This window comes from Panicum hallii, chromosome 1, assembly GCF_002211085.1.
Source record: "Panicum hallii strain FIL2 chromosome 1, PHallii_v3.1, whole genome shotgun sequence".
NCBI classification, from domain to species: Eukaryota; Viridiplantae; Streptophyta; class Magnoliopsida; order Poales; family Poaceae; genus Panicum; species Panicum hallii.
In genome coordinates this window covers 52,556,261-52,580,203 of record NC_038042.1, presented here as the reverse complement: position 1 = coordinate 52,580,203, position 23,943 = coordinate 52,556,261, and the positions used below count along the sequence as shown (strand labels likewise).

At 50.2% G+C, this 23,943-nt stretch overlaps 6 protein-coding genes across 10 annotated transcripts; 5 read left to right on the top strand and 1 right to left on the bottom strand.

The window, feature by feature from the left end:
* Positions 1–1,923: 1,923 nt before the first annotated feature.
* On the top strand, positions 1,924–2,856 carry LOC112890886. Its single transcript, XM_025957761.1, has 2 exons — positions 1,924–2,308; positions 2,444–2,856. The coding sequence occupies exons 1-2, from the start codon at positions 2,040–2,042 to the stop codon at positions 2,610–2,612; spliced, it is 438 nt and encodes a 145-aa protein (XP_025813546.1). The 5' UTR covers positions 1,924–2,039; the 3' UTR covers positions 2,613–2,856.
* Positions 2,857–4,467: 1,611 nt separating this feature from the next.
* On the top strand, positions 4,468–5,435 carry LOC112890906. The gene is made up of 2 exons (XM_025957784.1): positions 4,468–4,788; positions 4,894–5,435. The coding sequence occupies exons 1-2, from the start codon at positions 4,697–4,699 to the stop codon at positions 5,081–5,083; spliced, it is 282 nt and encodes a 93-aa protein (XP_025813569.1). The 5' UTR covers positions 4,468–4,696; the 3' UTR covers positions 5,084–5,435.
* A 2,395-nt stretch (positions 5,436–7,830) lies between these two features.
* Positions 7,831–11,862, top strand: LOC112890868 (UPF0160 protein C694.04c-like). Its single transcript, XM_025957739.1, has 7 exons — positions 7,831–8,211; positions 8,822–8,968; positions 9,284–9,382; positions 10,058–10,249; positions 10,385–10,504; positions 10,886–10,957; positions 11,355–11,862. Exons 1-7 carry the CDS (start codon positions 7,906–7,908, stop codon positions 11,577–11,579), a joined length of 1,161 nt encoding a protein of 386 aa, XP_025813524.1. The 5' UTR covers positions 7,831–7,905; the 3' UTR covers positions 11,580–11,862.
* Positions 11,863–11,967: 105 nt separating this feature from the next.
* On the bottom strand, positions 11,968–13,459 carry LOC112890877. Its single transcript, XM_025957750.1, has 3 exons — positions 13,105–13,459; positions 12,565–12,724; positions 11,968–12,344 (listed from the first exon to the last, which is right to left on the bottom strand). Exons 1-3 carry the CDS (start codon positions 13,181–13,183, stop codon positions 12,122–12,124), a joined length of 462 nt encoding a protein of 153 aa, XP_025813535.1. The 5' UTR covers positions 13,184–13,459; the 3' UTR covers positions 11,968–12,121.
* Positions 13,460–14,704: 1,245 nt separating this feature from the next.
* LOC112879094 (uncharacterized protein At4g15970-like) lies at positions 14,705–20,838 on the top strand. Of its 5 annotated transcripts, XM_025943433.1 has the most exons (8): positions 14,705–15,136; positions 15,768–16,133; positions 16,259–16,740; positions 16,883–16,977; positions 17,420–17,550; positions 17,665–17,849; positions 18,180–20,304; positions 20,398–20,838. In XM_025943433.1, exons 1-4 carry the CDS (start codon positions 14,831–14,833, stop codon positions 16,902–16,904), a joined length of 1,176 nt encoding a protein of 391 aa, XP_025799218.1. In that variant the 5' UTR covers positions 14,705–14,830; the 3' UTR covers positions 16,905–16,977; positions 17,420–17,550; positions 17,665–17,849; positions 18,180–20,304; positions 20,398–20,838. The 5 variants fall into 5 exon arrangements, with proteins under 5 accessions (XP_025799218.1, XP_025799217.1, XP_025799220.1 ...); XM_025943432.1 differs by having other exon boundaries at positions 17,495–17,849; positions 18,656–20,304; XM_025943435.1 differs by lacking the exons at positions 17,420–17,550; positions 17,665–17,849; positions 18,180–20,304.
* A 420-nt stretch (positions 20,839–21,258) lies between these two features.
* On the top strand, positions 21,259–22,204 carry LOC112879095 (RING-H2 finger protein ATL8-like). The gene has a single exon (XM_025943437.1). It carries the CDS (start codon positions 21,373–21,375, stop codon positions 21,907–21,909), a length of 537 nt encoding a protein of 178 aa, XP_025799222.1. The 5' UTR covers positions 21,259–21,372; the 3' UTR covers positions 21,910–22,204.
* Positions 22,205–23,943: the final 1,739 nt, after the last annotated feature.

Sequence of the window (23,943 nt, the reverse complement as noted above, 5' to 3'; positions counted from 1 at the left end):
AGTTCGCGGTATAAAAGAACGTCTATTTCTGTTGTTTTCCAGAAGCAGCGTGCACGGAACCATTTGCATTTTGCTCGTCAGTGGCCGCGTGCTGGCCTACTAGAGAGCTTGGTTAGCGGACCATTTAGGGTGCCTTTGTTTTGACTTCCATAAAATGATTCAAGCTACAATCTCAACCAAAGAGGTCCAGTAGGTGAAGTGATTCTCAAAAATCTACTAATTCCTCTGGTTCATTTGTGAAAGCTGCTCTCCCCCCAAATTTCTCTCTGTTTGGATGGAAATTACCTACCATGTCACTGGTTATGAGGTAATGGTTTGTTTAGTATCTCTTTCCTTACTCTCCCCGACGCATGTTCTCCCTATCCAGAGCGAGCACTAGCTGAGCTAGGGTTGGCGCCGCCGCCGGTCGCCGCCTCTCCGGCCGACGCCGGCGCGCCGTCCTTGCTCCGCCTCTCCCGCCAGCACGCGGTCCTTACTCCGCCTCTCCCACCTGTCCGCCAGGTCCGTTCGTCGGACCCCCGGAGCCTGGGCCGCCGCCGCCTTGCTCCGCCTCTCCCGTCAGCCAGTCGTCGTTGCTTCGCCTCCCCGCCGGGCGCACGCGGCGGGATCTGTTGCCGCCGCTGATGCCCTGCTCCGGCCCGAGGTGCTGCGACTTCCCTGCCCCCGTCCGAGATGCTGCGACACCCTGGTCCGGCCGACGCCCTCCCATTCTTCTCCTCCCTCCCTTCTTCTTTGCATATATGTGTCAGAGATGTTGTTGCAGTGTAGATTAATGGATGGAGATCAATTATTTGCTTATATGGTTGTTATTCTGTGCATATGGATTGGTTGTTATTCTATATATAATAGGGGCATAACAGATATTTGTATCCAGAATCCACGGTTGATAGCTGTTTCAGCCAAACAACTTTCAGCTTTCCCACAGCTGGCAGCTCACAACTGATTTCCCACTGCTGGCAGCTGAAATCAGATTATCAGGAATACACAGCTCAACCAAAGGAACCCTTAGTATGTCATCATATGGGCTGACACCCATAACATGTTCATGAATACACAAGATTGGTAGCAATATGGCCTGAGTACTTCGGTTCTGGAAAACAATGTTCTCAGCGTGTCGCCATGGGAGAATCTGTTTTTTTTTGAAGGGGCAGGGAGAATCTGTTTTTCCCCTTTCCAGAGGGAAAAATATCCCACCTGTCAAGGAACTCATGACCACGACTTGAAGAGCGACAAATTCTACCGTATGTAGTTTTGAAATACTTTCTCCGATTGAAAATATAAGCCCGTCGCTAGATAAAATATAAATCAAACCTTTTTACCTTTGATCCAGGATATGTAAATTTTTAATAGAATGACAACATAACATTAGCATCACTAGTTTTATTACAAAAATTATAATATATAGTCCTATTTACTTTATAATTTATATAGTACATATTTTCGAGTAAAGTTCATTTTGCCCCTAACTTATCTTCGATCTTGAGATATTGCTAGTCAAATCGTGATCTATAGATCATGCCGATTTTCCAACGGACTTATATTTCCGATCGGAGAAAGTTATTAGTGTTTGAACTTGAAATGTCACCGAAGCAACCAACAGAGTTTAAGGTTGCTCCTAGGTCATATGTAAGTACATGCACGATGAACTGTAAACGACTGACAAATGCTTATAACAGATGCTAAGCTATTAGCAGTGTTACCTATCTTTAGGTGACGCAGACGCGAGGTAAATAGAGTTGTATGCCAGAGCACGATGCAAGTCACCACTCTGGCATCCCAGATTTAACCACATATGCATTTCATCCATTGGTTCTCGCTAACCCTCCCCTGGCAACGAAGGAAGCCAGGTAGGAGTTCGTTAATTAACCGCCAAGCCGTTACCCTCTTTGGCTTCGTTTAAAACATAACCCCTCCGCTCCCTCCTCCCTCCAAGCCCCAGCTGCCGTCCTGAGCCTCCGGCCGTGTGCGGTGTGGCAGCTCCTGGACCGACCGGCCCGCGCGAGCGCGCTTCGTGCCTGGGGGACGCCGGCGCCGGCCGGATGGAGTTCACGTCGTCCTGCTTCCACGCGTTCGGCAACCCGGACTTCGCGGCGGTGTTCTCCGGCGGCAGCGCGCAGGCCCACCGGCCGCGGCGCTCCACGGAGGGCAGCGCGAGGGCGGCGGCGGAGGACGGCCGGAGCCCCTCGTCCGCGCGCCGCGCGCCGTCCATGTTCTGCGTCCCCGACACGGAGGCCGAGGAGCCGAACCAATTCCTGGACGAGTGCACCCTCTGCCGCAAGGCGCTCTGCGGCGACATCTTCATGTACAGGTCGGCACGCCTCGCCCGCTAGCGCCGCCGCGCTCCTGGTATTGCTGTTTTCCATTGCGGGCGATTGAGGAAGCGATTAACACCCCGCCGTTGCGTGCGTGCGTGCGTGCGCCGCCCTCTCGGCCGGGAGCGCAGAGGGGACACGCCGTTCTGCAGCGACGAGTGCAGGAGGGAGCAGATCGAGATGGACCGCGTGAGGCACCGGAGGAAGAAGCAGCACGCCCTCCTGGCGGCGCAGCAGGCGGCGGCGGTCATGGCGCAGCGGGAACACCGTCCCCAGCGGCAGCTCCAGCCACAGCACTAGACGGTTCCACGTCGCGCACCGGTCCCTCCCGGACTCGTCCCCCCACGTACCCAATGATGACGGACGGATTCTTGCACATTCCTAGTACTACTAGACAAGGATTCTTCCCCCCTCGCAAGGGCCAAGTAGCCACGACCCCTTTGTTTCCGTCTGTACCCGACGCGAAAACGGAAGGTAGCGGAGGTCTTTTTGTGTCCTGCAATGCAATTACAACGAGCAATCCAATCCTCGCTCGTTTTCGTTCCATCGTTTCCTGAATCCTGATTGAGTCCAGGGCCATTGGAGCCAGCGAATGAGCTCTGATCTTTTCCACAAAGTTCCTGCGTGATTTTGTTGAAGAATAATTGCGTGCGATTTCCACAGAACAGAGGTCGTTCGTTTGCATCGTAGCCTGACCAGCCTCAAAAATTAGTGTAGCGTTGCGAAAACATTTCCATACAGTGGCGCTAGAATTACGGCGAGACGGCTCCAATAATAGCCTACTAGACATTGCCAGGCCTGAATCGATGGGAGCGACTGCCAACGAAGCGCGAGGAAAACGGCGGGGACTCGAGAGGGAAAGATCCAGCATCGCGGTTCCGTCTCTGCATGCGGAACCAAACCGTGCGCTCTCCTGGCGTGAGCAGCCGCGGGTTGAGGAATCCAGGAGGGCACAATCTGAATCGGTCTTCGCTCTCCTCATGCTTCCGTTTCATTCACACCTGCCGTCTAGCTGCAGACTTTCAGCTTAGTGAACCATCAGTTCACCACCATTCGACGGGCTGCTTTCAGCTGAAGCTGAGTGACCGATGCTACTTTGGCCGTTAGTTTCAGCGGTAACTGCCAATAGCTGTCTGTATTGCCGAACGAACCGCTGAAACAAGCACTGCCACTCCTACTGGTCAATGGATGCAACACATCAACTGTGCAAAAACAGTCACAGAAAAGATCCTTGGAGAAGCGCAGCAGAAACGGCCATGCCGCGGACGTCCACTACTGATCGAGGCGCTCCGGGCCTCCGGGGTCAAGGTCTTCTCAGCGTTTCGCGAATTCAGGCCACGGAGCAATGCATGCAGGATCGCTCGCTGTCGCTGCAGCGCAGGCCTGTTGATGCTTCGACGCGAGTAGCTCAACTGCTCGGGAAAATGCCTCCCCAAGGTCTCTGAACCCTGCGGAGCATGCCGCACCGAACACCGACGAATCCGTGCCTCCCTTCTCTCTCAAGGCTGGTGCGTGGTGCCAGATGCCCCCCTCGAAAAATTCTCGAGCAAGTTCATGCACGAATCATTCATTGGTACTGCAGGCGCATCGAAGCGCATCAAAAAGTTCAGAAGCGAGCAGCAAGGGTTCAGGGTTCAGACTGAACTTGACACCGCATTCCTGCACAAGTTGCGCGAGATCTTCGAAGTCTCCTGCGGCAGCGCTGGAGATTCCCCACGTTGGACTCGCTCATTTTCGCATTTTTGTATGCTCGGCAATGCAAGGCTGTTGTGATCCCACGGGCACACGGGGCACGGCGACTTTGACGGGAAGATTCATCCCGCGCGGGCGGGGCTCCGGCGGCGAGGAGTCGTCGTCGTCGTCGTCACCTCCCCAACGGCCGAGGTTCCGTCCACGTCTCGCTGGCAAGTGGGGCCGCCCGCGCGGGTTCGTGACAGTGCCCGGGAAAGCTGGAGCGCTGCAAGTGGGCGAATCGGAAGCGTGGGGCCCGCGGACCCGCACCCCGGCCGTGACCAGCGCGCCGGCCACAACGCGGGGTTCCAGGTGACGCCGGCTGACAGGTGGGCCCACAACGATCTCCACGCGGTCCCCCTAGCCCTTGGGGGGTGGCGCGCGCAAGGACAGCCCTGCCTCCGCCATTATTAAAGGCCAGCGCGCACCACCTCGCGTTGCCTCCCCACCAAGCATCACCACGCATTTGACGCAGACGCGCAGGGAAGTACGGGGGCAGGAAAAAGAGCACGGACGATTTTGCAGCGGCGGCCTGCGGGCGGCGAGGAGGAAGACTCCCGATCTCGGCGGAGTCGGCCGCGCGCACGCTCCCCTTCCTTTCGGCGTTGCCGTCGTCGAGCGGTAGAAGGGGGGACAGCGGGAGACGAAGACCGATGGGGGGAGCGGGGCACAGCGTGCATTTCTTGGACGCGTGCTTCCTCTGCCGGAGGCCGCTCGCCGGCAACCGCGACATCTTCATGTACAGGTGCGGCGCCGCCTCCTGTTCCCTTCTTCCCCCGTTATTTTATTCCCCTGTTATTTCCCCGTTCGAGCTGCGCGCTAACCGGCCATGCGTGCCACCGGCGAGCAGAGGGGACACGGCGTTCTGCAGCGACGAGTGCCGGAGCGCGCAGATGGCGGCGGACGAGGCGGCGGAGAGGAAGGAGAGGGCGAGCGGCGCCAGCGCCAGGGCGGTGACGCATGGGGCCCTGCCCGCCAGGGAAGCCGAAGGCCCGCAGGAGCGCGGCAAGGTCCGGGCCGGGTCCATCCTGGCCCTGTAACGAGAAACTTCTCTCGAATCTCCCCCTCCCTCAAGGAGGACAGTCTATGCATGGCATTTTCTTTTTTTCCTTTTCCTTTTCCTCCCTTTCCACGTAGGAGTATTTCTCTACCTTACGAAACGCACCACCGGAGGTTGCCACCTTCATGTACACGGACGGGTTTGTGTTTTTTTGATGAAAACCCTTTGGGAGCATCCGGTGTGTGGTGTGTGGTGGTTGTTTCTTTTTTTTTTCTTTAGTGTGCTGGCTGCCTGGTGATCCATGTATGCTATGCATATTGCACGCACGGACCTTGTCATGGAGTAATGTTACTGTTAGTCTAGTGAGGAAATAATAAAGATGGCTCCTGCAACGTCGTGTGTGATGTGGAAACGCTGTGGTGCTTTCAGAAATGCCGACACGTCTGTACCTGTACGTATGAATGGTTATCATCGCGTGTACGAAAGTTTCCTGATGATCACAACATCTCGTGCTGGTTTCATGCGACTGGTGTCGCGCGATCATTTGATGCGAACCGGACCGGGCGGGCAGGTGGACAGCTGGCGACACCTCGCGCTGTGATGCTCGCAGGAATACTGATGATATTTTTTATTTGGGCGTGCAGTACCGCACTACGATTCTGACTTCAGCCATCCTTTTAATTTTGAAGCCGTTCAGCCCGTGCAAACAAGCTACGGGACCAATCTGATCGCCGGCCGAGCCGATTAACAAACCCAGAGCGTATTTCTTGGGGCCCCACGGCCCCCTCCTACCTATACTCTAAATCTGAAGTTCAATATATAGATCATCAATATAACGGTGCTTTGTACTTAAGTTTTTCGGTTATCACCCTTAACTTACCCAACAACACGCACGTATATACTCATCTAGCTAGGCAGCTAGGTCAAACCCAACCAGAAGACTCCGATGTTATGGACCACTGAGGCTTGAATCTTTGACAATAAATCGGAAGCCGCTTGGCACTCACATGCATGATAGCTTCTGCTTCGACTTCTTGCCGGCTGCAGCGGGGAATGCAGCTAGGTAGCACAGCCAGTACAGAGTAGCATGACATACAGTCGTGCAATTCATCCCTTAGCAAGCAGACGTACATACAATTTACGCATATATAGGCTACAGGCCATCAACCGCAGTAAGCGATTGTTATTCTTATATACCCATATTTATTTTTCTTATCCTAAAGACACATAGTATAATGAAAAAACTAAAATATGTTATAATCTTTTCACGTGGCTAAACTAAAAAAGAAGATATTTGTATTATTTTAAAAAAAGAAAGAGATTGTAAATTTGCAATAGGTCAGCAGATGGCTGCTTGTATGCTATAAAATTGTATAAAGTAAAAAAGATATACGTAAAATATTTTCGCTATCTAAAATATTGATAATACGTATATATATTTATATATTTTTTCACATATAAGTATAAAGTGTCCGATCGGCTCCTTTATTCAAAATTCCTGTTTTTCAAAATTCCTACTTCCGCCACCGACCCGCACCGTGCTGACGTAGCCGTCCGGCCAGCAGGGCACCGGACGGCAGATCCTTTTGCACCATGGCATCGTATGATGTCGCGCCCGTGCGCCACAAGCGCACAAAGCATCTCATGCGCCCGGCCGTCCGTGCATGCCGACACGCTCTTGGTGCGGCACGCATGTCATGATGAGTCGGGGTGAGGAAAAGGGGACGCGCGACCTGCCGAGCCATGCTTTGATTGATCACACGACACACAAACATGACGAGACCCCGGGCGCCGGCCAGTGCCGGTGCACTGGCTCCAGCTGCTCCAATAAGGAAAAGGTGGCGGCGGCACAGCAGCAACAGTGTAGCAGGCCGGTTCAGTCGTTCAGAGCGTGGCCGGCCGCGCTGGGCTGGGCCACCCGTCGCCGTCGGTTTCGCCGCCTGTCGTTGCCAGGGGCGGGGCAAGTGGACAAGCCTCCGTGACGCGCCCGCCGGGCGGTCGGAAAGGGGAGCACGACGCGCTGGTGCCGAATACGCATGGATCTCGGACTGTAGCACGCGCAGTATCGAAAGTTTTCTTTCGCCGATCCCTTCGTTTCGTAGGTTCGTTTCGTACGGTATAAAGTTTAAAGGTGTCACGTTAAAGAGAATCTTATCATTTAGAAGTGTTAAATAAAATCTAATTACAAAACTAATTGCAGAATTTTAGGGCTAATTCGCGAGACGAATCTGATGAGGTATATTAGTCCATGATTAGCGGATGATTACTGTAGCATCACTGTGGCAAATTATGGATTAATTAGGCTCATTAAATTTGTCTCGCGAATTAGCACCCATCTGTGAAAAAGTTTTATAAATATATTTTATTTAATACTTCTAAATAGCAAATTTTTTTTGATGTGATAGGTCTAAACTCCAGAGGGTGGAAACGAAAAAGATGGTTTCCGGCGAGCCGGGGAGAGAAAGGGACGCGGTGTAGAAAATCGAGAGGGATCACAGGGCGGGCGGTGGAATGACGGGTCATGCATACTTGAATCTGAATCGGAAATCATGAGTCTTCGATTGATAAGTCATTTTGTCCATTTCTCCGTGAGTCCATCATAGGCATCATGGTGGCATACAATTGGGGTCCGGATCAATCAAGTACCTTCACGCAAATGGGCTTGGGTGGACTTCATATATTAAGCCCATTCCGGCCTCTTATTTGATCTCGGCTTCGGATGACCCCGTTCGGCCACTTTTATGGGCCGGGTAGAGCTGGCTTTGAGGCATTTCTTTTGACAAACTTTGAGAAACGCTGGTTTTCAATTTCTCGAAGCTGACCCATCCATCGCTCGCGCCGCACGGGAAGACCTAGTGAAGTATGCTCGGCGCCGCCTGGAGGGTGTTGCAGCGAGCCGTCACGTCTCCTCTCCTCGGCACGGGGCGATCCCAAATCCGGAGCCCTTTCCCCACCATGGCGTCTCTCTCGCCGGCGGCTGCCTCCTCGCCGAAGAGGCTGAGGGTCTACTCGTCCGCCCCCGCCGGCGGCGAGGACGGCGCTGGGAGCGGCAGGCGAGTGGGGACCCACAACGGCAGCTTCCACTGCGACGAGGCGCTCGGCTGCTTCCTCATCCGCCTCACCTCCCAGTTCGCGGGCGCCGACGTCGTCCGCACCCGCGACCCCCAGGTCCCTTCCTCGCTTCCCTACTGGCTCGATTAGCTTAGCATTCCTGGGTAGCCCGCACCCCCCCCCCCCCCACACACACACACAGTTTCGTTGTGGGTAGTGAAGGTTTGCTTCTGTCTGGGGCTCTGGGCGCTGGCGTACAGGTTTGTGTGCGAGGATTCTTACTTCGTAGACTCGACAGACTCTATATATCCTCGTTTACGAATTTATGTTGTTGAATAGTGTTGATATTTCCAAATGTCGTGTGTTCATGTGCACTAATGTTCTGATACTGAGAGAAATGGATGAAGATCCCCAACACATCAGTGATACCCTTGTACTTGCTTAGATTTCACACTGCTCCATTATAGGTTCTGAATTGAAACCTTAAAAATTTGGTGAACGTGCTTTCTGACTCCGGTCATCTGGGACACGAATTCAACATACCTATGTATGCTTAACGTGTTGCTTTGTTTGGCATGCTGTTGAATCACCTTCGTATTCACAGGAGGAATAATGCATTCGTTCATTGCCTTTGAATCTGTCGTTGGTATATAAGTGCAATTATTAGTGTTGTATCTTGCAAGTGCACTAACTTGTTACCTCCATTTCTGATTGAACTTTGTGATAGATCCTTGATACACTGGATGCCGTGCTTGATGTCGGTGGTGTCTATGATCCCAGCCGGCATCGATATGATCATCACCAGAAGGGCTTCAATGAGGTTTTTGGACATGGATTCAACACAAAACTTAGCAGTGCTGGACTTGTCTACAAGGTACTCCCCATGGACAATGCTAATTCTGAATTTCTCTCCGAGCAGCTCCAGGGCAATCAGCAATAACAGTTAGGCATATTACCATCCAAAGTGAAATCTTTGTAGTGAAGTTTGGTATATGCTAAAGGGTTTTCAACTACACTCGGCATCAGGTGGATCCTTAGTGGGATGCATGGCTTTTATTTTATATGCACATCATTCTTCTAATTTGCTAGGTTGTTGAGGCTTACAAGTTGCACTTTGCGTAGTATTTATCTTATCTTTATTTTTTACATTAATACAGTGCTTATTTTTTGAACTTGCCTGATTTTGCAGCATTTTGGTAAGGAGATAATTGCTAAGGAGCTTGGACTTAATGAAGATCACGAAGATGTTCACCGCCTGTATCTTGCAATATATAAAAGCTTTGTTGAGGTGTGATTCTGATTACATGACCAACATAGTTCAGTATACCCTTTTTTGTATATCATGAGTAAATGTCTAAGCTAACCCTTGGATTGTCATTTTTAATTTGTTTATTTAAAAATAGCAATTATCATCAGCTCCTAGTTAGTCTTGAAATTCTAGAACATATGTCTGACATAGGCTACTGAGAAACTTCATAGACGCCTCTTAATTGTTCTTTCCCCTCTATATCGACTATTTTTTTTTTGATCTCGTGAACTGAGGAAATATCAGCAACTAATGTATGTTTTCTCATTGCTTAGGAATTATGGACTTTGTAATTTTTTCAGGTATCGCATAAAACTTAGGGCATATGAGTTTGTTTCTGCGCTTAGGGTTGTTGAAAGTCCCACTTTGCTCAGCCCATCTTTGTAGAATAAATTCTTTTTGACTTGTTCAGACTTCAGAGGCAAGAATTTACCACTTCTTAAATCTGAAAGAAAGTGTTAATGAACCAACAACCAAATGTCACTATTTACTGGCTGTGCTGCCCTTTTTATAATTGGCAAGCTTCAATCCCACAACTATCAGCTGACATCAAGTTTTCGAGACACATCTAGTTGCACTTTTTTACACTCATCCATGTGTTTATGAGTTCTTACCAATTATTTTTTATCTAAAGAAGCAATACACAATATGTCGCAGGCACTTGATGCAATTGACAATGGAATCAATCAATATGACACAGACCAACCACCAAAGTATGTGAACAATACACACTTGTCTTCACGTGTTGGACGTCTTAATCCGGACTGGACTGATCCAGACCAGTCACCTGAGAAGGAGAACGCTGCATTTCAACAGGCCATGATGCTATCTGGAAGTGAATTTATGGAGGTATTTGACATTCAACTCATGCCTTGGTGCCATAATATGTTATGTTCATTCCGTGCATCAGAATCCCTTGTCAGACTATGTGTTTCGCTAGCAGACCTCTTTTTATATGACAATATTATTCATCTCCAATGCCAGAGTGTTCGCTTTCATGTTAAATCATGGTTACCTGCAAGATCTATTGTCCTGGAGTGTCTGTTATCAAGAGGAAAGGTTGACCCGAGTGGAGAAATCATGATTTTGGATAGATTCTGCCCGGTAAGATCTTGACCTTTTCTTTGTGTCACATAAATCTGGATCTTACCAACATCCAGAACTGAACTTTTGGCCTCTGTTTCGGATACTATATGGAGCTATGAATGTTTGACCTGTCTGGTGGTTTTTTTTTTTACAATCTTTTATGTGCTCAATATTGTTATGGCATCTAAAAGGGATTTTTGAAATTTATAGCACCCAAAATAACAAAAAAAAACAGGGGCTTGTGCTTTAAGTACTACCTTCAAACTTTCGGCTTACCCATGTTCACCAATTGTAACTAACCTTTTAATTTAGTGATATTATGTCTTTGAACTTGCTTAAATTGATTGACTACCATATTGAACATGTAACCTGAACAAGTGCACATTTATATTATGACAGTGGAAGCTTCATCTATTCGAGCTTGAAGAGGAGCTGAAGATTGATCCTCTGACCAAGTATGTGCTGTATCAGGTAAGGAGTCCTTCCCTTCTCAGAGTACAATTCAGTATGAATTTGACACATCTTAGTTCATTTATGATGCAATTTGCAGCTGTTGTTGTAGCCATAAACTGATTGTTTCTCAGCCACTACAGAAAAACAAGTTTCTCTAAACTTATGTTTACTGGCCGCTGATTGTTAATTTTAATAATTGGTATTGTTTGTTTCCCCCAACTTTTTGTATTCTCTTCAATAGAATCCTCATTTTTCAGTCTTGATCAATAGATTCCTCATTTTTCAGTCTTGATTAATAGAATCAAACTGCTTGTAATACATTTTTCAGTCTTGTTATTTACTTTTTCTTAGCCTGGTGACTTTGAACTCCAATACCATGCCACATATGTATTTGATTTTCGCCACATAATTGCAGGATGAGAGGAGCAAGAGCTGGCGAGTACAAGCCGTTGCTGTTGCTCCTGACAGGTTCGAGAGCCGAAAGGCTCTGCCAGAGAAGTGGAGGGGCATGAGAGATGATGAACTGTCTGCAGAAACTGGCATTCCAGGATGCGTGTTTGTCCATATGAGTGGCTTCATCGGCGGCAACAAGACCTACGAGGGAGCGTTGGAGATGGCAAGAGCTGCTCTGAAATGCTGATTCAACCGAAGCATCCATCAGTAACAGTCTTACCCATGTTACCATATGTTTGGTAAACACGTCGGAGCTTTAGCACACACAGTATGGAATTGGGCCTTCGCCCATGTTATCATTGACCCGTAGTTGTAGTTGACATTGAGAGTTCGTATTCTGTTATCCTCATTTTACAGAAGAGGTCGATTCTTCTTCCTTTTTCTCCTTTGAATCTGGTAATGACTAGAATGTGACAATTTATTAAAAAAAATGGTGGAACTTATTGTTTGCTGCCCTTGTTTGGCAGTCACCATGGTTCTGGGTGTGCAATGATAGGTTAAAGTGTCATACAAACAAAGCATATGATCAAGTCGACTTACCATCTATGTGGCTATACTAGAATCAAAATGAACGGTGAATGTAAGCACATGATTTTGTATAAATAAACTGAGGGTGAAACACTATGCATGTAGTACAGAACAACACACTATGCACGAGCTATGCAATTATGCAACATACAGGCGGCAATTTGCTCCAGGAGAGGGGCGCAGCCGCACAGGGTAACACATTCACCCCTTGACACGTTTAGCGTCCGCACAGGCTGCCTCCAGATCCCCCAGGAAGAACAGGATCCGGTTCGATATCTGCCGCTGCTCGTCGTCTTCAGCGCCCTGCCGCGGCGCGTCCTTGCCGCCATCACCGTCCGTGTCCTGGCGCGAGCCCAAGTACCTCTGGATCTCGCCCTGGTAGATCAGGTAGTATTCCTTCCCTTCCCTGATGATTCTGACACCCCTGAGAACAACGTGGCACGGTCACACTCCAAGTCACACACATGCACATGCCGAACAAAAGGAGATGCAGGCCATGCCCGAACTGTTGCTGTACAAGTGTACAGCAGCAGCAGTAGCACAAGCTGCTGAGTGCTGGTGCCAATTGGCAACATCAGAAGCTTTTCAAAAAAAAAAATTTTGGCAACATCAGAAGTTGTGGAACAGATGAGTGAGTGGCTTACAGTCCGAAGCGGTCGCACCGGTCCTGCACGACGAAGACGTCCTTCCAGGACTTGGAGCCCTCCGGCGCGTAGAACGCCGCGGCGTCCGCTCCCCACCTGTCGCTGAACAGCTTGCGCCACAGCTCATCGTCGGAGGTCAACGCCCTCCATTTCCTGCAAACTGAGCTCGGAGCAGCATCGTCCCAGTCAAGGCTATGTGTAGCTCACCGAAACAAGACTCTGCTACCGTGCTACATGCTTTCTGCTAGCATCAAGCTATCTGTCGATGCAATGCCAGTCAGCCAGGAGCCAATTTTCAGGCTTCAGTAAAGTACAGGGGACAGGATATACAGCTGACCCGATTTGAGAATTGGAGACCAGAAAGAAGTCAGTGGCTCGCCGATCAAAATAGGAATTGTCATTGTTAACCAAACAAGGGTCGTCTTAATTAATTTGGACAGTTGAGAACTCAGACCATGGGGAATTCTGAATTTACAGCACGATTGCAATCGCTGCCACGCCGGGATGCAAGAATCATGACTGATGAGGGAGGCGTCAAACCTTGGGGAGCGGAGGCGAGGGACTGGTGATCCAGGAGCTGGAAGATCTTGAGGCAAAGCTCCCCGGGCAACCAATCCATGTCTTGTGTCTTCTCCTCGAGCTTTCTGCAATGACAGCTACGCGATGCCTCTGTCCCGAATTCTCACAGAGGCCTGCGCCTCAACGGCCCTGTAATCCTCTGCTTCGGCTCAATTGCGCCGTTCCCCTTCTGCCAGCGCGCGACTGCCCCCCGGCCTTCCAGATCTGGAGCTGCAGGAGGAGGGCTCAAGTGGTGGATGACGAGTGGAGGAGGTCAGGAGGAGGAGGAAGAGAACATGCGGGAAGGAGAAGCAAAGTTCGTTGGCCCCGGCGGTAGTTAGATGCGGCCAACGGCTTGCCGCTAATGTGGCCGCGCCTGATAAACCCGGAGAACGTCCCGTGCTCACTGACACGTGGGTCCCACGGTGGTCAGGCTGCGCATGGCCCGCACGGTCATAGAGGCTGCGCGTGCGTTTCCGCTCGGGACACGTGAGCGGCGCTGGATTGCCACGCGATGACGGCACCCCTCGCACGCGCGGTGGCTGGCACATACGGTATGGTGCGAACGGATTATAGTCCGGTGATTTTTTCACGATCTAGCTTCATGATCCAACTTGATTAGTATGTGTTTGGTTTTATAATGGATTAAGTTTATTTCTATTTTTTATTGGATCCAACCCACATAGTATTTGGTTAGAGAGATGGATTCAATTTCTAATTTTTTATTTGGCTAGAGAAATTTGAAGGGATGGTATGGATGCTGATTTCACACTATAGCAATAATCATCCACAGAGCTCATCTGCCATCCTCTTTTATTTTTTTTCATGTGCTCTCTTTTCTAGAGCCTTTTCTAGAGCCTCCTCTGGCTCATTTCCTTGGTAGATGTGTGTGAGATACATCCTCTCAAGCTTGCCTCGAGCAGCCACGCGGGCTCCTCGCTGTTCTTGCCGCGCGCTCTCGGCCCCACCGGCCGTTCGCTACTGGCCGCGCCACGTGCTACCGGCCACGCGCGCCGCGAGCTCCCACTAGCTGCCGCCGCTGTTGGCCGCGCCGCACGCGCTCCCGCTGCCCGCGCCGCGCCCTGCGTGCCTCCGTTCGCACCGCGAGCTGCCGTCGCTGCTGGCCGCAAGCTTTTGCAGGCCGCGGCGCCGCTGCTCCGCTCGGGCAGGTCCCGCCAGCCACATCTACCCGCTCCCACCGACCGCCCAACAGACGGAGCCGGGACGACGTCGAAGTAGGTTGAGGTGGCCCGCTTGATTTGGACAGATCACTCCGACCCGCGTACGAGGAGAATATTCCTCTCAGAGGACGGATCCAATTCATCTTATTCTCAAACCAAATATCTTAAAAAGATAATTCAATCTAATCCGCTCGAACCCTTCAACCAAACACATACTTATATATTTTTAATTTAAAATTATACAAAATTAGACCCGACGCTCTCAGAACGCGACCCACCGTTACCACCCCTCGGCACATCTAGCAGTGTCCTCTCTCGCGCTGCGTGCTCCACCGCTCCAAGTCCCCAGGGAAAGGCGGTTTCCGCCTTCGCGGTTACCACTTTACGCCTACGAAGCCCGGTCTCGGATCCTGGCTGGTTTTCGCCTCCCGCGACCGTTAGACTGAGCGACTGGCTCCTCGTCTCGTCTGAAGCCCTTGCCGTCGCCGACGCGTCGGTGGCCCGTCCCTGGCCACCGCCTGCCTGCAATGGGGAGGCCGCCGCGCACGGACCTGGCCCAATCCTCCGTCACGTTCCTGCGCCGCTTCAGCGGGAACTCGCCGCTGCGGCCTTCGCGTGCGTCGGCGCTGCGGAGAGTGGCGGCGGTGCTCCTCCTTGCCGCCGCGGTGGCGCTGCCCTGCGCCGTGCTGTACCGCGCCGCCGCGGATGCTACGGCTCCGGTGTACATCCCGCGGGCGCGCCGGCCCTTGTTGCAGTGGGACCCGCCGCCGCCTCCTCCGGTTGAGGTCTCCGCGGAGGACGGCGACGCCGATCCCTTCCCCACCGACGATCTGGTGGGGGTTGCCTCCTCCTTTTTGTTACGTTTGTTGATTTTCTCACTCAGAATTCTATTGATCCTAGTTGTTCCTTGTGCTTAGCATGTTTTTGGGTATTCTTCATGTTGCTACTTAGGCACCAAAATGCGGTCTCAACATTCCCGATCCTGTTAATTTCGCATCTCAGACCTAGCAATTCCTGCATCCTGGTCCTGATATAGTGGTGTTTGGGTGGGTTCCCTTTTAGATCATGGAACGATTCCTGATATCTTAATAAATGTGAACGTTGTGGCCTTGTTGGACAAACTGGTCATTTTTTATGATACTTATTTTTGCAATCCTACTTCTTAGTTGGAGTACTCTGAGTGGAATAAACAAGTGACAACTGGTTGTCCTGTGCTATGCTTTGTTGTGAATTAAAAAATACATTAGTTCTTTTCTGGTGCAAACTTGTGCACGGTCTCATGCTCTCAACTAAATAATGTCCTCCTGTTATGTTAGAAATAAACCTGTTATTTTTGTTGCTCTTATGCTCCAGTCAAGGATTTACTTCCAATTTTATCCTCCTGATTAATATGATATTAAGTTCAGTCACGACGCAGAGATTGTAACTTTTGTATCTCAATTAACACAATTGTTATTGTTGTAGGACAGCGAAGATCTCAGACTAGAGCTGGTTCTGCAGGAGGCTTCCATGGACAATAAGACCGTAATATTGACGACCCTGAATGCTGCATGGGCTTCGCCGGGCTCAGTGATAGACCTTTTCATCGATAGTTTCCGTCGTGGTGTTGGTACTAGTTCACTTTTGAGACATCTTGTGATAGTAGCATTTGATTGGAAGGCATATAAACGATGTGTCAAGATCCATCCCTATTGCTTTGCTCTTACAACTGAAGATGTCGATTTTTCTGAAGAGAAGAGGTTTCAGACCACTGGGTACCTTGAAATGATGTGGAAAAGGCTGGATTTCTTGCGGCTAGTGCTTGAAAAAGGTTACAGCTTCGTTTTCTCGGTAAACTTATGCCTTTACATTCACCGTGTACTAATGCATTGATATTCAGCTTTTGAACTGTTCACTGTGGGTTTCTTTTTGGTGGTTTCACTTGATATAACTATCTCTTCCCTCCTGCATTTCAGGATGCTGATATCATGTGGTTCCGCAATCCTTTTCCATTCTTTCATTCTGAGGGAGACTTCCAGATTGCATGCGATCACTACGTGGGCAATGCAATGGACTTGAGGAACGTAGCCAATGGAGGATTCAACTATGTGAAGTCGAATGATCAAAGCATAGAATTTTACAAGTTTTGGTATTCTTCTCGATTTAGGTATCCTGGGTACCATGATCAGGACGTATTTAATTTTATAAAGCACGATCCTTACACTGCAGATATTGGTCTGACAATTAAGTTCTTAAGTACATCGTACTTTGGTGGCATTTGTGAGCCAAGCAGAGATTTAAATAAGGTTTGCACCATGCATGCAAACTGCTGTATTGGACTGCAGAGCAAAATTCATGACTTGAGAATCATGATGGAAGACTGGAGGAACTATATGTCAATGCCACCAAGCCTAAAACGTTTTGGAGCACTGTCATGGAGGGTACCTCAAAATTGCAGGTGTGATGCCTCCTTCGATTTGAGTTTAATACTCTTTTATGAAAAACATTTTGTGGTTCAATGAAGTGTAGCATGTATTCTGTATATGAGGACAATGTCCTTTATGTTGATGGCATTCTGAATGTTTAATTTATATTTTCAGCCTCTCGTTATTAAGCCCGTGAGGCATGCTTGTGGAGTTGAAACAGTTAAACATGTCAACGTAAGTGTATGCTGACGGAACGAAATACTTCAAAGGTTAGTTTTATGCTTGCTGTCCCATTTTCTTCTTTCTTACTTTACTTCAGTATATTTTAGCTAGTAGTCACTGTTGCTAGCATAAGTATTAACTTAATCTTAGGAGCCTGCACAGGGCTAAACAATAAGGAACATCATAAGAGATGTAGTAACTACACTGCTTCAACATTCAGATAGCGTGATAGTAAGATTTTTGGATGAAATCTTATTAAGTATGCTACAATTAGTGCATGGAATCAAAGAGTATCTTGGAGAAAGGTAACTGATGGAGTAGTATGTCACTAAATGTTATTCGTTGGACTTGGAACTGTGTAATAGGATCCGAAATTGTACCGTAATCTGCTCTACGGAGCTATCCTGTAAATATTTGGGTTCCCCAATCTAATGTAGAGGCAGAACTCTTGCCATCTTTTGAGACCTTACTAGGACTTTTATTCTACAGCAGAAATGGTTTGTTTAAATTGCTGGGATGCCCTGTCCATTGGATAGCAGCTTACATGCAAATCTTGTCTTTCAGGAAAAGCTGGTGCCTGATCAATATCATTGCTTCCAACTTTATACCTTTGACTAATGGTGTGCATCTCCTCATTGGAAAATCAACCGTGGGTAGAAGATTTCTTCTCCCCCTTCTATATTATTTGCAGTTCCCAAAACTTTTGTTCTAAAATGGTTGATCTCGAACTGCAGCCATAGATGTGAATATTTCAAATTACATCAAGTGTTAGGTGTTTTGCCTGCATAGTGAGTGGCGGCAAGAGGCAGTTTGCCCAACAAGAGTGAAGCAAGCTGTTCAAGGTCGTTTTGACTTCCGAGCATGGGACAAGGGAGAGCCCACCTGTTATTGGCATGGTCCCATACTCCCCGTTTTCCAGGTGAGGGTGTCCCTCATGTTGATAGTCAGAAAATTTGATACATGAAGCAATTGCTCAAGCGGTCTCAGTTTTGGGCAATACTTCTACATGAACAATTTCGTGGAGAAATATCCACTTATTCTTCAATTTACTTCTGGTGTGGAAAATGAGAAGAATGAAATTTGAACAGTCAGTTAAACTAATCTGTAGTGCCAAACATAAAAACTCCCCCTAGTCTTTTGGCGGTTGCCCATAAGAATTATGAAATCAGTTAATCAGCTTCCACGTCAGCTCACTCAGCAACCAGTGAATCCAATCTGTGGACCTGAAATGCTATAACTTTTTCTTCAGGATGATCATCTCCTGGATGTTTCAGCCATGTGCATCAGAAGCTGCAGTCCCTAGTGTTGCTATTCAGATGACTAGAAAAGATAAAATCTCCCTCCCATGTCACCCACTTAAGGCCAATCTTATCTTATCTGAAGACCAGTGTCTTTATCCAAGATGCCCGCACGCTTTGCCAGTCCTAATCACCTTGGATCTAAAGCTGAAGCACCCATTGCCTTTTCTCAAAGCTCGGCCAATCTACACATCCATTGATTATATCCTCAAGATGAGGAGTTCATCCCTCCTCACTTCAAATTCCGTGCAGCGATTCTGATTCGGTGAAGCCGGCTTTGAGCTCGTGCGATTCCAAAGTCCTTTTCTGATATTCTGGTATTCACTGCTGGAAGTGCTGCCCGATCCAAATCATTGTACAGTTGGAAATGTGCGTGCAGGCTGTGCCCCGTCCCATCCAACAGATCTCTGTGGATATTGGTATGCAGGGTCTGATGGGGACCCCCAAGAGAAAGCAGAGCCGCCATTAACGTGAGGTGGTAGTAACGAGGCTGTTTCAGGTGGATTCCGAAGGCAATTATACGGCTGTGCGATACTCACCTTTGGGATCAGTCCCCGTCTCTTGACACAGACTGTTCCGGCCTTCCGGGCAAGGGTGGCGTTCGTCTTTTTTCTAAAGAGCTGAAGTGACCGTCGCATAAACCTCTAGTCCTTGCGATCTCGGATGGCCCTCTCTTAATCCTTGGAAGATGAATTCATCATCTCGGTCATATTCAGTGAGTCGCCAAAACAGCTCGCCCTTTCTCATCTCTTGCAGTTTCTTTCTTTTTATCTTAATTTGCGTCGCTTTATTCATGCACCTACGGTTCAGCTGAATCTCTTGCAGTTTCTCGCTACAAACAAGTAGGAAATGAAACTGTTCCTTCCAAAAGAGACCATCATTCAGTAGATTACTGTACTGGGTGCGGGGCGTACCCCGGCCATCTCTGCATCGCACACGTAGCCCGCAGGACCATCCCGGCCAGCAACTGAAAGTTCGCCGCGGCTCTTGCCCCTTTCAGCAAAAGCAGGCAGGAAAGGATCGGGCCAGGGAACATGCGGTCTCAGGAATCAGGTCCGAAAAGCTGCGCCCCCACCAACACCAGCCCAACCGCCGCGCATCGACAGATCACCACACGCGAGCACCGAGCGCTCGTCTCGTCCTCCGCCGTGCCCCGGCGAGATGCCGAGATCCACACGTCGGTCCATGATCCATCCGACAGTGCGGTCGTACCCGCAGAGCCAGAGCCGGCCCGCCCGCCGGCCGTCAGTTCAGCCGCACGCCATTGCCGGGCGGGCATGTGATTGGCATGTGCCGCGCGAAAAGGCCCGGCCCTCCCCCATGTGCGAAGCCGCGCGTAGTGGAGGCCGCTTTGGGTTGGCTCGCCACTACCACTAACCACCCGATTGGTCCGACCGAAGCAGCAGGGCCGCGGCGCCGCCGGAGGCGGTCGCCGGGAAAAAGGCGGGCTCCGCCGCGCCCGTTTCCCCGGGGAAAGACCCCGCGGCGAGCGAGCTAGCACGGCCGTCCCCCTCCGTCCGTCCGTCTCCCGGTCTCCGGATGTGCGCTGCTCACGTCACCGCGCACTAGTTCGCCGGGCACGGCGCACGCGGCGGCGTTTACGGGCAGATCGCCCGGTGCCGTAGCCGCTCGCGGTATACGGCGGCGCAGGCGCGCATCGTCTTTCCAGTGCCACGGAAACGGCAACGCCGCCCGACGCGCCGCGCCTTTCGGAGCGCATACATGCCGGCCTGCCGGTGCCGGGCGACGCGTCTGCCGGGGGGGCCTCGCCGGCCCCGCGCGGCGGCGCGCGGGATCTAAAGGACGGCCGCGAGGAGGTCTCTCGGGGGTGGGTTCGAAATGGACGTGACGTGACCACCGGTCGCACCCCGGTGAGCGCCGGTAAAGGTCAGTGGCGCTGGCGCGGCACATGGAGGCGATCGATGGCGGGGTGACAGGTAGCGCGGGGGCAACCGAAAGCGCCTGTACCCGCGGCGGAGTGCGCCGCTCTTGTGGCTCCAGGGACGGACAAGTGTCCCTCTTTTCTGGGTCTGGCGGATCTGTCTCGCGGTGCTGTGATGACTGATGGCGGCTAAGGTATGCAGGACGTACGATTCAGATCTTTGCTCGTGTAGTAGCTAGCAAAAAAAAATATATGCTGAAAAAATCGATGCCGTTTGGATTTGTTAGGAGCGCCGTGTCGGGGAGGAGGAGCATGGCCATGGATCTACCAGTGGGAACTAGCAGCAGCGACGGCAAGTAAGCAGAGACGAAGAGAAAAGGGTTGATGGACATGGTGGTGAGTGAGTTGGTGAAGAAATGACAGGAAGGGGCAAGACGCTAGTGCCGATGGACATGGAGAAGGGGTGTTGAACGACGATGCGAACCATATTTGTGCAAAGCCATTAGACATGTAAGTTTGCTTCAACAGTTCTTCAGCAGCTTTTTTTTTTGAAATAAAATTCTTCAGCAGCTTCAAATTGCTCAGAATTGATGATCCGGACGGTTGTGAAAAAATTGCTCAGAAAAAACCATGGGAGTGCAGTTGTTGGAATGAGCCTTACTAGCATTAGGATGGTGTTCCAATGAAGTGACAGAAGCGGAATAATATTAACAGGGAGGGTAGAGGATATGTGAACCAAATATGCATGTGTGCGGTTTTATGGTTCATGTGGTTCACATGGGGATGATAATTGATAAATGAGGAGATTTTATGGTCTGATGGATGTCTAAGGCTGTAGATATTATTGAAAAGATTTTTAAAAAATTCGGGAATTTCGAAAAGATTAGAAGTCACCTTGCCGGGAGTCTGTCACTAGTTACAGATGTTTGGCTAAAAGAAGTACTGAAAGAGAGCATTACGAGTTCCAGTTTAAGCCCTGAAACGGCGAAGGGCTATTGAAACCCAAAAGGATTCCCTGCTTTCAGATTCAACCACCACACAAACCATTCTCCACTGGCCTGCCTGCAGCGACCTTCGTTTCCTTTCTCCTCTTTTTTTAAAGACCAAAAGCCACGGATCAACAGCGGCCGGCGCTCTATAAAAGCGCAACCAAACCAACCCCTTCCAGCACACTTCTCACGCTGCCTGCCCAGAGCCTCCGCATCAGCCAACGACAGCGGAGCTCAGCTCGCAACTCGCGCCGTCTCCGCTAGCGCAAAGCCATGGCGAGACTACTCGTCGAAGCGCCGCCGTCCGGCTCGGGCGCGCCGGCGGACTCCCTCAACTCGGACATGATCCTCATCCTCGCCGGCCTGCTCTGCGCGCTCGTCTGCGTCCTCGGCCTCGGCCTCGTCGCCCGGTGCGCGTGCTCGCGGCGCTGGGTCGCGGCGGTCCGGGCGCCGCCCCCCGCGAACAAGGGCGTCAAGAAGGAGGTGCTGCGCTCGCTGCCGACGGTCACGTACGTCCCCGACGGCAGCAAGGCGGCAGGGGAAGGGGCGGACGAGTGCGCCATCTGCCTCGCCGAGTTCGAGGACGGCCAGGCCATGCGCGTGCTGCCGCAGTGCGGCCACGCGTTCCACGCCGCCTGCGTCGACACGTGGCTGCGCGGGCACTCCTCCTGCCCGTCCTGCCGCCGCGTGCTGGCCGCCGAGCTGCCGGCCGGCGAGCGGTGCCGCCGCTGCGGCGCGCGCCCCGGCCTCGGCATCAGCGCGCTCTGGAAGGCGCCCTGCAGCGCCGAGGGGACGACGTTCTTGGCCTAGTGCCGTGCGCACTCAGTACAGGAATTGGACCCAGTGCGCAAGCAGCAAGCTCATTGGTGAATGGTGAACTTCTTTTTTTTAGCCTCGTAGGTTCCATTCCTTTGTAGGTGTGAGTAGTGTGATTAGCTGGGGCCTGGCAATGGGGAGGACAAAGCATCAAGATGTGTGTACCTACCTGATTGATGGATAAACATTGTCCTTGTAAATTATTTGTACATATGTGCAATGATATAAGGCTTGAATCTAGTAGTCTCTGTTGGGAGTGTCTGAATAAAATGATCATAAGTTGGACTGAGGGTGCGTTCGTTTCCTGGGGCCTAAAGTTTAGAGGATCACATCAAAGAGAATCTTGTCATTTAGAAGTATTAAATAAAGTCTAATTACAAAACTAATTGCAGAACCCTAGTGCTAATTCGCGAGACGAATCTAATGAGGTATATTAGTTCATGATTAGCGGATGATTACTGTAGCATCACTGTGGCAAATTATGGATTAATTAGGCTCATTAAATTTGTCTCGCGAATTAGATGCAAAAAGTTTTATAAACAGATTTTATTTAATACTTCTAAATAGCAAGATTCTCTTTGATGTGATGGGTCTAAAATTTAGAGAGTAGGAAACGAACAGACCTGAAGAGGATGTGAATTAGAGTCTCGATTAACTGTTGATTCAGCTGTGCATCAGGAATGCCCGTTTGAATTTCAGTTACCAGGCCAGTGTTCATGAGAGTCGACAATCCAAAAATCGAATCCGTATTGCAAGATTATAAAGCACTGGTCATCACTAAGATATTTTTTGAAATCACTAAGATACTCGAGTGACTTCCATTATTTTTGCGAGGTTTTTCCCGTTTATTCCATCCAAAAGGCCTGTCTCCTTTTGTACAAGTAGCAGCAGTTATCTGAAAGAAAATACAGTGCCATGTCATGATTTCTTAGGAAGTATACACGGATATGATCACTTGATCTGAAGACTAAAGGCCTGTTTGGTATCCTGCCTAAGGCGCCACAACTTGCCTAACCTTAGTCGTCCAAATTGAAGAACTAACCTTAGGCAGAAAAGTTAGGCAAACTGTGATACCAAACAGGCCTTAAAGGCAAACCATCGGTTTTTTTCCTTTTGAGAGGAAAAAGCATCAGTTTTCACAATGAGCAGCGATAAACAACAGTACTTAGAATCTTCCCTGCAGAGTGGTAGGGCAAAGGAGAGCCGGATGCCGAATCCTTGGAAATCTCTATCCGACCACGACCTCTCGGGTCCAAAGGAGTCAACCACGCTCGCAGCCTCTCTTCCACGAGCCAGTGAGCCACAATCCAAGCTGAAGTAGCTCAGCCACCTAAGCAAATGCACCATGCAAACCATAATGCTCACATGTCACTAGTTTATCAGCGTTTGGAAGAAGAAAGTGCGCAGCAAGCAAACAAAAAAGGACCACACAAACACCGAGACACTCCTTCCTGCTAGCTTCCAGTGGCCAGTGGTAGTGTTAGATCACTTGGGTCAACCAATACCCTGGCACCTGTGCACGCTGGCAAGTCAAATCAGCGAGCTAGTTTAATCCGAAAGATAACATATTTTGTGGTTTCTAGCATGCACTTTCACTCGCATCCATCCATGGATGGCGGTGCACTGACGGTTAGTGGTGTTGGGTAGGCTGATGTCGCTGAGGCTGCTGGATGGAGCCCAATCGCTCGCGAGAAGGCCAAGCTCACTCTTTTGCCTTGGCACCGTGCCAGCCAACCATGGCCATGACGAGAGTTCATATAAAAATCCCCATCTGTTGATGATGCGTCTCCGAAAATTCTAGAGCCAATCTGGCGGCGTTTTCAAAACGAGATCTTCTTGAAGCTTCTTTGGGCGCTCCGATGTCGTCGGATGCTTCCTCGCGGACGGGGAAAGCGTGCCCTGATGACGAAGCCGGCGGTGGAAAGGGCGCCGCCATGGATGGACCGGAGACGAAGCTTCCCCGTAGGCGGCGGCGGCGCACATGGGTTGCGTGCTTGGAACTTGGAGTTCCAAGTGTTGCCGCGCGCA

Bases quoted from the DNA above. Each gene is read 5' to 3' on its own strand.
- LOC112890906 (XM_025957784.1), top strand. From the start codon at position 4,697: ATGGGGGGAGCGGGGCACAGCGTGCATTTCTTGGACGCGTGCTTCCTC. The intron at 4,789-4,893 runs GTGCGGCGCCGC...ACCGGCGAGCAG, and splicing joins CGCGACATCTTCATGTACAG to AGGGGACACGGCGTTCTGCA.
- LOC112890877 (XM_025957750.1), bottom strand. From the start codon at position 13,183: ATGGATTGGTTGCCCGGGGAGCTTTGCCTCAAGATCTTCCAGCTCCTG. The intron at 12,725-13,104 runs GTTTGACGCCTC...CTCCGAGCTCAG, and splicing joins CCTCGCCTCCGCTCCCCAAG to TTTGCAGGAAATGGAGGGCG. The intron at 12,345-12,564 runs GTAAGCCACTCA...CGTTGTTCTCAG, and splicing joins CGGTGCGACCGCTTCGGACT to GGGTGTCAGAATCATCAGGG.
- LOC112890886 (XM_025957761.1), top strand. From the start codon at position 2,040: ATGGAGTTCACGTCGTCCTGCTTCCACGCGTTCGGCAACCCGGACTTC. The intron at 2,309-2,443 runs GTCGGCACGCCT...CCGGGAGCGCAG, and splicing joins GGCGACATCTTCATGTACAG to AGGGGACACGCCGTTCTGCA.
- LOC112879094 (XM_025943435.1), top strand. From the start codon at position 14,831: ATGGGGAGGCCGCCGCGCACGGACCTGGCCCAATCCTCCGTCACGTTC. The intron at 15,137-15,767 runs GTGGGGGTTGCC...TTATTGTTGTAG, and splicing joins CCTTCCCCACCGACGATCTG to GACAGCGAAGATCTCAGACT. The intron at 16,741-16,882 runs GTGTGATGCCTC...TTATATTTTCAG, and splicing joins AGGGTACCTCAAAATTGCAG to CCTCTCGTTATTAAGCCCGT.
- LOC112890868 (XM_025957739.1), top strand. From the start codon at position 7,906: ATGCTCGGCGCCGCCTGGAGGGTGTTGCAGCGAGCCGTCACGTCTCCT. The intron at 8,969-9,283 runs GTACTCCCCATG...CTGATTTTGCAG, and splicing joins GTGCTGGACTTGTCTACAAG to CATTTTGGTAAGGAGATAAT. The intron at 9,383-10,057 runs GTGTGATTCTGA...AATATGTCGCAG, and splicing joins TATATAAAAGCTTTGTTGAG to GCACTTGATGCAATTGACAA.
- LOC112879095 (XM_025943437.1), top strand. From the start codon at position 21,373: ATGGCGAGACTACTCGTCGAAGCGCCGCCGTCCGGCTCGGGCGCGCCG.